Raw genomic sequence first — 11,854 nt, 5'->3', positions numbered from 1 at the left:
TCTTCAGTGAGTGGATCTGTCTTTGTGCTTTGGATGGTTGTTGTGATTTTTGTTGTCAAATGTTCCATGTATAGTGTAGAGTTTTGAGTGTTGTCTATGTGCATCATGTGATGTAAATAAAGTTGATTTAAAAAAAACAAAAAACTGTTACTATTTTTTCCATATCAAATTAACCAGTTCTACAGTTATTATTGAGACGATTAACTTTCATCCTTAACTTAATATATGGCATTTATATAATTATTCTGTTCATTGTATTCAGGAGACATAAATACAATCTGCATTAATTTTCTTTCAGTGGATAGCTCATACAACAAATATAGTGCTTCCCTCTCCACACACGCCAATACCATCCCACAGACAGGAGAAAATTAAATTACTACAGTAGTCAATATGAGCAAGGCCTCTTCTTGAAATATTGAATCAATTCCTGGAATCCGTGGAGAGAGGCCTCCAGTCTGCCTGCATTGATTTAGCTCATGGTCAGAATGAAATTATGACTGTAACGCAGCACAGCAGTGCAGGGAAGAGGGAGAGCTGTAACGCTGCTTTACTGAAAAACACAAGCAGACAAGCAGAGTTTGGTAAAAAAAGATGAATGTTTTATTTTAAGAAGTTGTTTGCTTTTTTTTTTTTTTCTTCTTCAAAACGCCATCCGTCGTGTTCTCACTGCAGCTCAGCAGTGTACAAAACTCCCCTGAAATCTTTACGTGGAAAACAAGAATGAATGGAATGTTATGGTCAAACTTTCTGTCTCTTCTGGGTTAAATGAGTCGAAGTCAACGGTGGTTGGTGTAACTATAGCCAATCAGCAACACACCATCTCATCTCAGGAGTCAGTACATGCTAATGACACATTTGGTGACGTACAATCAACTCTGATACTGTATCGCCCCTCCGGTTTACTACAAACCGGTCAATGCGCTGCTAACATGTTACCCTTTATCTTCTTTATCTGTACTGATCATACTAGGAAACCTTGGAGCACACATTTTTTTTTCCATTCAAGGCACATTAAAAGCTTTCTCAACCAGCAAACAAATAGGTACAAACGTGTGTGTATGCTGCCATCACTCTCTCCTAACTAGAATTTAATCCAAGGTACTCTGCTCCAAACTTTCTAAATTGCACTATTATAGCTTTAGATTGGTCCCAGTCAATTGAAAACCAATTTCGACGGTTCTATGGGTTCAAATGAAGAAGTCACGCGCGATGCGAAGCTACTATGACTATCATTTTGTGATGCGGTTGTCAGTTATGTCAAGAGATCCAACGGAAAATACATTCCACATAAAAGGGAGTACAAGATTTCATAGTTACGGACAGCTTTTGCTTTGGTTTCCTCAAAAAACAACAGTGGGACAACCTGAACGTAGACACATGAACCCATCCAGTGGGTAAATACACGCACTAAGCGGTGAGGGACTTGTATGATCCATGTCACAACAAAAAAAAACTATGAAAAAAAGGTGCTCGTATAACAGGAAACAAAAACATTCTAGCAGAGTTTGAAACATCAGCAAGGCAGCTCCCCATGAAGTGTCCAGTCACACAAAAATATATATCTGGCCGTATTGGGCTGCCTTGCTCGATGTGAATGGAAGAACAAGTGGTGCTCTGGAAAAAACCTCTAAATGCATGCATGATATGCACATTTCGTTACAGAAAAAAACAAAACATGGCTGACCTCTAGGCTCTGGAGTCTTCCTACCTATATCTTGTGGTAGGATGGACAGTCAACACAAGTCATTTTGAAATGTAAAAGGTGTCCACAGATGATCAACACACATCTGACCATTACAAATAAAGAATGCAAAAACAAATGTGTCAGAATTATTTTTTTTTTTTTTGCTTTGTACTGCACCTTTAGTTCTCTCAAAGCGGTTTGCTATGATACAGTACATTCGAGTGACGAGAAGGAAAAGGAAAATGAAATCATCGTGCTGGCACCAAGATCCTGAGATGTTACTATTTTCTTTTGTTAAGATCTTACATGAAAAATATACACACAATCATTTTTGATCTAGCGCTCCCGCATTTTGACCTTAAGAAATAAATACCCTCAGTTATGCACATATTACCATCTACGTCTACTTAGAGAAGTACCTAATCCCAGGTACTGGTGCAAAATAGGAGTCAGTTTTGAAGTGACCCAGAGTGTGTCTCACTGGGAGTATATCCAGCACACCAGCAGGCCGACGGCCACGGCTGCCCCGGCGCCCACGTTGAGCAAGATGGGTCTCCAGTACTGCCACTGGTCCCGTTTCCTCTCCGAGTCCGTCAGTCTCTGTTTCATCTGCTGGACCTTCTGTGAGGTGCTGGCGATCCTCTCCTCGCGGTGTCGCTTTCTGACACTGAAAGAAGAGTAAAGTAGTCAGCAAACAAACAGTGTGGAAATGCCATCAATCTCACGCACGGTGCCACTGATGTGCCAGAGAACCGAAGAATGATTACATAAGGATAACAAACAAAACTGTAGGAGGGTTACAGATCAGTTTCTCTGAGGTCTAAAAGGTTATATTTTACTACATAAATAAAAACATATCCACATTATGGAGTCCAAATTAAATGCAGCATGTTAATATTTCTACAACTACGTCCTTTCTTGACAATGAGGTGTTACTTACTGGCCCAAGTTCTCTGCCATGTCGTGGTCTTCGCTGTCTGGCTCTCCTGTCGGCTGGTTGTCTCCCGAGGAGGCCTGTGGCTCCAGGCAGGGTGCTGGCTGACCGTTGGGCCTGCTGTCGTTCAGGTGAGGTCTGGGTGGAGGTGGTGGAGGGGGCAGATCTGGCTCCAAGTCGTCTCTGGACATCACTCTCTGCGTGTTCTGCTGCTGCAGGGGACGAGACACAAAGAGACACGGAGAAGTTACGTTTTCTGACCAACTGGTGACAGAGAGAAAGACGAACTTCTTTGGTAAGCTAAGGTAATGTTTTGGACTGCCCGAGATTGTCATTATTACACTCTACACAAATGAGAAAGCTTGCTCCGGCTGGTGGGCGGTGCTTGGTATTTCCTCAACTGATCTCAACATGGCTGCCGGGTCACAAACTTTCTCATTTTACAGCTAAACAGTACACTACAAGATGTTTCTGGAAATATTTAAGGAGAGAAACAGGCATTACAGTAACAGAATATTGATTCATATTTGATCAGTGCTGCGTAGTTTGACCGTTTGATCGGAGTTCGTGAGTGATTGACAGCTGCTCAGAGACGGCAGGCTCCAGCTCGGCTCTGATTGGTTGTTTTCCTCCGGTCTGTGAAATCTTGCAGATGCCGTTAGGAGCACTGGAGAACACCCGTAGGATACAGAGCAACATGATTTTTTTCAGATTACCTGTCTCATGTACTACTGTCAGGATATAGTGACCATTTTAATCATAGTTGCTCCAACCTGCCGACCCCAGCTTTAAAGGCTGGCAGAAACTCGACAACTTTGGCTGTTTCTTAGATGTGTTATATGGAATGTAAACATTTTGGCCAGCAAATTACTGAATGCTGCAATACCCAAAAGAGTCTTGTTGCAGTTTCAAGTCATCAGTTTTACTTACACGAGGACCAGCTGATTTCTGATGATATCAGAAGCTTAAGCTGTTTCCTGACCCCTCTACCTGCTCCTGATAATGGTTTTAAAGTAAAAAAAGGAAGCTTGAAACAGCGACAATGCCTGTTTTAGCCCGTTATCTAAAACTGTACACAATAGGCCACACAATGGTTTTGGTAACAGCCTGCATTTTATGGAATCAAGTTGCAGACTTTGGCAGTCACCTGGCCAGTCTCAGATGTCAGAGTTTCACTGGCCGACGAGGTGCACGTCTCATAACAGCCTTGTTGTGACTGGGCTACCTGGGCTGCTGAGTTGACCGTCAGGATGAGCTTGGCTCCCTCGATGACAGCCATGTAGGAGAAGCGGAGCTGGTCCGGGGTCTGGATCAGGCCCATGCGGTATTCCCTCATGTCCAGCAGCACCTTCTGGATGTCCACTGATGACGGGTCCTTCCTCCTGTCCATCTGCAAAACAGATTGACATGTTTAGAATACACATGAGATGGCTCTGACGTTTTCCCGTTATCCACGCCGACCCTCCGCCGTTTTCTGCTTTCTCGTTTCAGCCGGCTGCGGTTTTCTTTTAGTTGAAGGATATGGAACGGATATGACTACAACAAAAAAAGCGGTAACTTCCTTCTACCTTGGCAGTGACTCAAATGAAGCAAATATTTTGATTCTGGCGTTAAAAAATCAATTTCGAAATCGTAAAAAAATTTGCGATACATTCTGAAATCGACCTTTTCTTCTTCAATGCAGTGACTCCAAAACGTGATCTATGTATTTAAGTATAATACCAACATGCCACAACTTGTCTCTTTGCAGCTATCTCTACGTATAATCACAACATCTCATCTTACTCTCTTGTCAAAGCTTGAATCTCACCAGTATGAGGCAGGTGTCCACCAAGGCGAGGGTCCCTGAGCGCCCGATCCCAGCGCTGCAGTGCACCACCGAGGGCCCGTGCTCCGGTCCCAACGAGCCGGACTCCCGAACCTTGAAGAGGAAGTTGAGGAAGGAGGCCGGAGATTCTGGCACACCGAAGTCAGGCCACGTGGTGTAGTGAAAGTGGTAGATCTCCCTCGACTCCCCCGTCTACGACAGGAAATATGATTGGAGCATTGTATAAGAGTACCTTGAACCCATGATATCACTCCCTGTATCATCTCCACATGTCTAGACTTAGATGCTGGGCTACACGATAGTTACAACCATGCAAGATAATTCAAGTTCAGACAGGTTAAGTAATGTTCAGAGCTGCCCTGAAAATGAAGTCTGGATGAAGTAACACAAACAAAGCAAGGGGAAACGACAGATTCTTTAATACAGTAATGGACTGCAATTGTCCTGAACTAGACACAAAGCAGTTTTCACCTCACAAAATATCATCTCTAAAATTGCACTACTCCGCATTTAAAAAAAAAGTTATTTTCTAATAGTCTGCCTGTCATGCTCACCATTGTGTTTTGCAGTTCTAGCACTCGGATCGTGTAATAGGATTGGTCCTCCTCTGAAAGCAGCCTGACAACGAACCCCGTGTCTGTGAAAGACATCTGTAGCTCCTCTGTGGTGGGCCAGTACTGAGCGCACTTTTCCTGTGAACATAAAAAAAAGAATGAACTTAGTCTTGGAGAGGAAGCCACATGCTCTCAGGCCTCTGAGGGATCAGCTGGCTGAAGTCTTGCAAGGATAAATTCACATTGATTGAGGATCCATTACTGGGTGTTCACAGACTTTATTCCACGAATTCATGGAATCCATCTTTATCTAGAAATACCACGACCAATGTTAAGGAATGCACTGTGTACAAATAACATTTTGGATTATGTTACTTACTGTACCCTCAGGGTCATTAAAGTCAATAGTGATACTACACGCGATAGAGCTGCTTGTTTCCACAAGTCATAAATAGGCAGTTCCTAGAAAGCATTGCGCAACATTTCGCTGACTTTAAAGGGGACATATCGTGCTCATTTCCAGGTTCATACTTGTATTTGGGGGTTTATACTAGAACATGTTGACATGCTTTAAGGTTAAAAAAACACTTTATGTTTTTCTTTGCAACGGTAGTTCTCAAGCTGTGAGTGATATATTCTAATGAGCCTGCATGTGACATAGGAAGGGGAGACAAATCTGAATGGCTTGTTGAATCAGAAGAAGAAGAAGAAGAAGAAAGAAGAAAGAAGAAAGAACCTCGGCAGTGCCCAAGAGTTCACAATCAGAACTTGGTCCATGCGGGGACTTGAACCGGCGATCCTCCGGTTGCCAAGCCAAGTCCCCATGGACTGAGCTACTACCACCCCCAATCACATGTTTTCTGATCTAGACAGCCCACAAAAAACTGACTGGGTTGTCTTATTTCACAGTTTTTGGGTTGGTAAGCACTCTAGATACCCAAAAAGATGAGGACAAGCACTGACAAAAAGTGAGTTTTTCATGATATGTCCCTTTTAACCTTCAAACCCTGATGAGACCGTATACAAGTTTTGGGGCAATTTTAGAGCCCCCTTTCACTCAAATGTGTTAAATGCCTTACTGTTCCTTCACTGTGCAGAGTGATGTACTGTATGTGCAGAGTTTGTTTTTCACATTCATCTACTGAAGGGGAAAGTTTCCTCTTTGCTCACCTTGAATCTTAATCCAACACTTGTATGTATGAGCAGGATTTTGTGACATTACAACTAGTTTGGAAGCCAATCATGGGCCAATATGCAACTTACACAAAGTGTGATGTGGAAACCTCCAGGCATCTTATGTCCAGCAGTTAAACTTTTGAAATGAACACATAGACCATATATATTTGCTTTTTCATAGATTTAGAATTTATGTGACATATGACATATGTCTTAAAACGCGTCTAAAGTGGATCATTTAGAGCTTAAAAAAATTGTGATGAAGTGTTCTTAATAGGTGAGCAGAATAAGGAAGTCCAAATGCCACTTTTTCAAAAACAAAAAAGAAAAAGAAAAAAAGGTACGGTACAGTATGTTCCTGAATGCATTCACTTGAGTAAAACCAGTAGCTCAAACATTTCCAGCCTTTCAGGTCCTCTTAGTAGTAACACAGACATATGCAAAGTGCTCTGTGTGTTACCATGGAACAAGGAAATCAGTGATCAGCAGGTGCTGAAGGATACTCACAGATCCCTTTTCAATGACTCTGTTGAGCATTATAACAGCTTTGGAACACTGCTCCCAAATCATCAGCCAGAAATGACCACAGGTATTCCTCAAAGGCCCCTGTTTGAAGCAAAAGACAGACATATACATAGTGAAATCCTGCATGTTCTTCTTCAAATGCTCCACAGATTTATTCAACGTATACTTGTGCAGATATTGCTTTTAGTACCTGACAAAGAATGTAAGCTCTTTGGGCTTCTTCCACCATCACTAAACTTGCATTGATGTAGTCGTTTTCAGAGTTTTCAAGTTTTACCCGACTGTGATCATCTGAAACCAGACGAGAGACCGATTACACATCACAAAGACGGCATTCGCAATAATACACGTTTTCATTAACAACCTTATTTGTCACGAGACTCACATGGGCTGACATCTCTGTAGCGGTTCAAATTCCGATTCACTGGAAGTTTCGCCACTTTGTAAGGATATTCACTGGCTTGGTTACGGATCTCCTGTCGGAGACAAAAAGACAAGAGGGAAGTTAGGAGTATTACGTTATGCTGATTAAGAATCAACAGCGATGGGACACATACTGTGAGACAAACTGCATACATATGACATAGACCTCCTGCCTGACTAAAGTGGTGGCCAATAATACTGACAACATTAATGTAAATACCACACACACAGATAAAAACTCATTAATACAGTATGTATTTTGTGCTAGATTCATTGGAACTGTCATCTGTAACTGACATACACTGCTCTGCTTTGTTCTGATTCTCATCTGTCAAATGACTGTATTGTGTTGTCCTGTGAAGTTCTTTTTTTTACTACATTTAGTTTTCATTGAGTGTATGAGGTTCAGACAAAGATGATCGCCAAGCTTCTGCTGGACAATAAGTTTGCCATCTCTTTCTTTTTATTAGTTTGATAAACAGGAAGTATTTTCCCAATAAAAATAAAAACAATAAACTAAAGTTTGGCACGCACCAGAAGAGTTTCAACTTTGAAGTAAACAATTCCACTTTTCAGGATAATAATAACACCGAATAGTTGTAGACCTTTTATTTCTTTCGTACTCAGTAGGGGTGTAATAAAATATCGATACACAAGAGTATTGCAATATTATGTTTTGTGATACTGTATCAATTCTCAAAAACACTGTATTGATTTTTAATTAATAGTATTCATGCAAAGATTAACTCAGTCAATACTTTATTTCATTTGTAAAGAGATGCTCCCTCTCAGTGTATCTCAAAGTCGTGCTATGTTGTTGGATAATACAGGGACTGTGATAAATGCAGATCCCACTGTTCTGATTGTTTAAAAAAAAACAAAACTTACGTACTCAGATTTTATGCATATGGTGGTGTGTTCTTTATACTATGACAGTTTTCCTAAAATTTGATTTAAAAAAATCGCAATATATTGCCTTCCTTACATTATCGCAATATATTGAATTGTTACCCCTGTACCGTGATACGTATCGTATCGCCAGATTCTTACCAATACACAGCCCTAGTACTCAGTAAACAAAGATAAAGAAAAAGTTTCTCTATCACTACTCCACTAAATAACGCTCCAAAGTTACGCTAAATTTTAGTGAGGAAAAACTGGCATGGCCATTTTCAAAGGGGTCCCTTGACCTCTGACCTCAAGGTATGTGAATGAAAATGGGTTCTATGGGTACCCACGAGTCTCCCCTTTACAGACATGCCCACTTTATGATAATCACATGCAGTTTGGGGCAAAAAACATGCACTTTTTTTGCATGCAGTATAAATGTGTTATTATTGCCTATTCTAAACTGGTTTATTTCTGGTGTGTTCTTCATATTATGACAGTTTTCCTAAAATTAGATTTGAAAAAAATCGCAATACATCACCTTGCTTATAGTACCGCGATATATAGCAATGTATTGTTGAATCGTTATGTATCGCCAGATTCTTGCCAATACACAGCCCTAGTACTCCGTAAACAAAGATAAAGAAAACGTTTCTCTATTACTACTCCACTAATCCACTAAATAACGCTCCAAAGTTATGCTAAATTTGAGTGAGGAAAAACTGGCATGGCTGTTTCAAAGGGGTCCCTTGACCTCTGACCTCAAGATATGTGAATGAAAATGGGTTCTATGGGTAGCCGCGAGTCTCCCCTTTAAAGACTTTATGCCCACTTTATGATAATCACATAAAGTTTGGGGCAAGTCATAGTCAAGTCAGCACACTGACACACTGACAGCTGTTGTTGCCTGTTGGGCTGCAGTTTGCCATGTTATGATTTGAGCATATTTGTTATGCTAAATGCAGTACCTGTGAGGGTTTCTGGACAATATTTATCATTGCTTTGTGTTGTTAATTGATTTAAAATCATAAATATATACATACATTTGCATAAAGCAGCGTATTTGCCCACTCCTATGTTGATGAGAGTATTAAACACTTGTCAAATCTCCCTTTAAGTTTTAATTATACTGGCAAACATTTTATGGTTGTTTGATTTGAGTCAAATACATGTGTACACAAAAGTAAAGACAGCATTGTAGAATATGGTAATTTTAGAAATGAAGACATTTTTTGCATGCAGTATAAATGTGTTATTATTGCCTATTCCAAACTGGTTTATTTCTGGTGTGTTCTTTATATTATGACAGTTATACTAAAATTAGATTTGAAAAAAATCGCAATATATCACCTTGGTTACAGTATCGCAATATATAGTTGAATCGTTATGTATAGCCAGATTCTTGCCAAAACACAACCCTCAGTTCATAAAGACAAAGAAAAATCAACTACAACATATATGTTCCTTAACACAAGCCCGGGACACGGTTTATTTAAAGTTTGCCTGTTTCTCTGTAACTTGTGACAGAGTAACTAAACATCTCCAACTACATGTTCTCCTCCGGTTAGTAGTTAGTTAGCTGCATATTACAGGGTCGTAACCAGTTAAACCGGAACCGAAATATTATAATCTTTAAACGCTGGTCTCTCTTGGACAGCTGGTGGTAAAACACATGCGCTTTTCTCTGGAAGTCCTGATGAGTTCTCAGAAACCTGCAGCTGACGTCTGCTAGCGTCATCCAGCATTAGCTAACTGAGCTCAACTATGCTGCACGTTTTAGCTGCAAGCTTTCTAGCTACGGAAGTCAGCGACTACCAGCCTTTCTCCTTCACTATGTGCACAGTACTATACATAAACTCAATGTGACGAGGTCTATGAGTTAACACGAGTAAAATGAGTCGGTTAGAAGGCGAACCAAACACTGTGAAAGCTGTCTAACGGGGCTAGCTAAAGTAAGTTAGCAGCCGATCGTCATAGAAACACGAGAGGCCCAGTGAGTGTCCTGACTTACATTGTAAAGGTTTTGCCATCTCCCGGACGAATCAATGTCTTCAAACTCCTGCTCCATTGTGTCCTGATTAGTGTCCACCGAGACACTCGCTTGGATGATCACAGAGTGTTTGCTGCTCCGTTCACTAAGTTACTCCTTTCTGTCAGCCATCTACACAGCACTGTGTGTGAGTGTGTGTGTGTGTGTGTGTGTGTGTGTGTGTAACCCTGGGGATCCCTGCGGGGAGTCTGCTCTGCTGCTGCACGCTCACTGACTGACCGACTCGGGTTGCCAGTTGTGTGTGTGTTTGTCATAACTCGAGTCACATATTGCTGTGTGGATGTTTTATTATATACATATATATATATTTATAGACATATATCAACATTGACCCTTACAGTCAACTGAATTTAAATTTTGAAGCTAGTTAGTTGAACAACATTATGTTTATTTATTTTTTTTTAAATCACATCATACAGAAGGCAAAATTAGAATATCAAATAAAGTATCATACAATACAAAAATAAACATTTTACAAACAATATATATAGACATATATCAACATTGACCCTAGCAGTAAACTGAATTTAAATTTTGAAGCTAGTTAGTTGAACAACATATATTTTTTTAAATCACATTATACAGAAGGCAAAATTAGAATATCAAATAAAGTATCATACAATATAAAAGTAAACATTTTTACAAACAATTCTGCCACACTCTTCGAGTTTAAACGTGTTCAATATTAATATAAATGGAGGTAAATATTCTACCAAACCTGGCAACCCCCGGTGACTGGAGGAGCAAAAGTGCATGCACGCTGACTGACTCGGGTTGCCAGTTGTGTTTTGTTGTCATAACTCGAGTAACATATTGCTGTGTGGATGTTTTATTATATACATATATAGACATATATCAACATTGACCCTTGCAGTAAACTGAATTTAAATGTTGAAGCTAGTTAGTTGAACATAACCAACATTATGTTTAAAACTTTTTTTTTAATTTTTTTAAATCACATTATATAGAAGGCAAAATTAGAATATCAAATAAAGTATCATACAATATAAAAATAAACATTTTTACAAACAATTCTGCCACACTCCTCGAGTCTAAACGTGTTCAATATTAATATAAATGGAGGTAAATATTCTACCAAACCTGGCAACTCCCGGTGACTGGAGGAGCAAAAAGTGTAACAAGACTGTCATGTCTGAAATATTACATTAGGGAATCTGCTAGGAAAAAGACATCTAGGAAATACACAATCTTCCAATTAATTATTTGAGGGCAACAGGAATAATGGAGAGAAGTTTTCAAATTATTTTGTTTTCCTGCCACTCTCCTGCTCCACACTCCTCCAGTCCAGTAGTGATGGGAATTCCGGCTCTTTTTAGTGAGCCAGATCATTTGGCTTTCACTCATCTTGTCTGCTTTTCACGCACCGCACTCCTCCCTCTTTCTTTCTTTCCTCCTCTCCCTCCTGCTCTGTATCTGTAGACGGTCAGCGTGCCGCGCAACCCCGCCCCTCCGTGCTTGATCAGAATCAGAATCAGAATCAGAATGGTGTTTATTGCCAGGTGTAAGAGGTATACACTAGGAATTTGCTTTGGTTTTGTTGGTGCAAGTAAACAGTATAATAACAAACTAATAGATAAAAACATTAGAATAAAATAAGAATAAAAAAATTGAATTTCTACCAATACACAATATACAAAATAAGCTATAAACAAAAATAAACATGATATAAACAGATAGTACAAATATTGCCAGTGTGCAAACAATCTGATGGTATGATCCTTGTCTGTCATCACCTGATTGGTCGCACGGACGTCATTAACACAACATT

At 40.0% G+C, this 11,854-nt stretch overlaps 1 protein-coding gene across 3 annotated transcripts; it reads right to left on the bottom strand.

Annotated features, from left to right (window-relative positions):
* Nucleotides 1–580: 580 nt before the first annotated feature.
* On the bottom strand, nucleotides 581–10,260 carry ptpn2a (protein tyrosine phosphatase non-receptor type 2a). 3 transcript variants are annotated; one of them, XR_005208696.1, is made up of 10 exons: nucleotides 10,027–10,258; nucleotides 7,090–7,180; nucleotides 6,895–6,995; nucleotides 6,687–6,785; nucleotides 5,004–5,141; nucleotides 4,432–4,641; nucleotides 3,847–4,011; nucleotides 2,628–2,830; nucleotides 933–2,354; nucleotides 581–895 (listed from the first exon to the last, which is right to left on the bottom strand). XR_005208696.1 is itself a non-coding variant. In XM_037783628.1 (9 exons), exons 1-9 carry the CDS (start codon nucleotides 10,081–10,083, stop codon nucleotides 2,165–2,167), a joined length of 1,251 nt encoding a protein of 416 aa, XP_037639556.1. In that variant the 5' UTR covers nucleotides 10,084–10,260; the 3' UTR covers nucleotides 581–2,164. The 3 variants fall into 3 exon arrangements, 2 of the variants coding, with proteins under 2 accessions (XP_037639556.1, XP_037639555.1); XM_037783628.1 differs by having other exon boundaries at nucleotides 581–2,354; nucleotides 2,628–2,827; nucleotides 10,027–10,260; XM_037783627.1 differs by having other exon boundaries at nucleotides 581–2,354.
* Nucleotides 10,261–11,854: the final 1,594 nt, after the last annotated feature.

This window comes from Sebastes umbrosus, chromosome 11, assembly GCF_015220745.1.
Source record: "Sebastes umbrosus isolate fSebUmb1 chromosome 11, fSebUmb1.pri, whole genome shotgun sequence".
Classification (NCBI taxonomy): domain Eukaryota; kingdom Metazoa; phylum Chordata; class Actinopteri; order Perciformes; family Sebastidae; genus Sebastes; species Sebastes umbrosus.
The sequence above is the reverse complement of the archived record's forward strand: the minus strand, read 5'-3'. Positions and strand labels throughout refer to the sequence as shown.

What these genes read in the sequence shown, in the direction of transcription:
- ptpn2a (XM_037783627.1), bottom strand. Translation starts at nt 10,083, where the DNA reads ATGGAGCAGGAGTTTGAAGACATTGATTCGTCCGGGAGATGGCAAAAC. An exon ending in GAGTCATTGAAAAGGGATCT is followed by an intron (nt 5,142 to 6,686) that starts GTGAGTATCCTT and finishes TTATGTTCACAG; the next exon opens with GAAAAGTGCGCTCAGTACTG. An exon ending in ATGGCAGAGAACTTGGGCCA is followed by an intron (nt 2,355 to 2,627) that starts GTAAGTAACACC and finishes CTCTTCTTTCAG; the next exon opens with TGTCAGAAAGCGACACCGCG.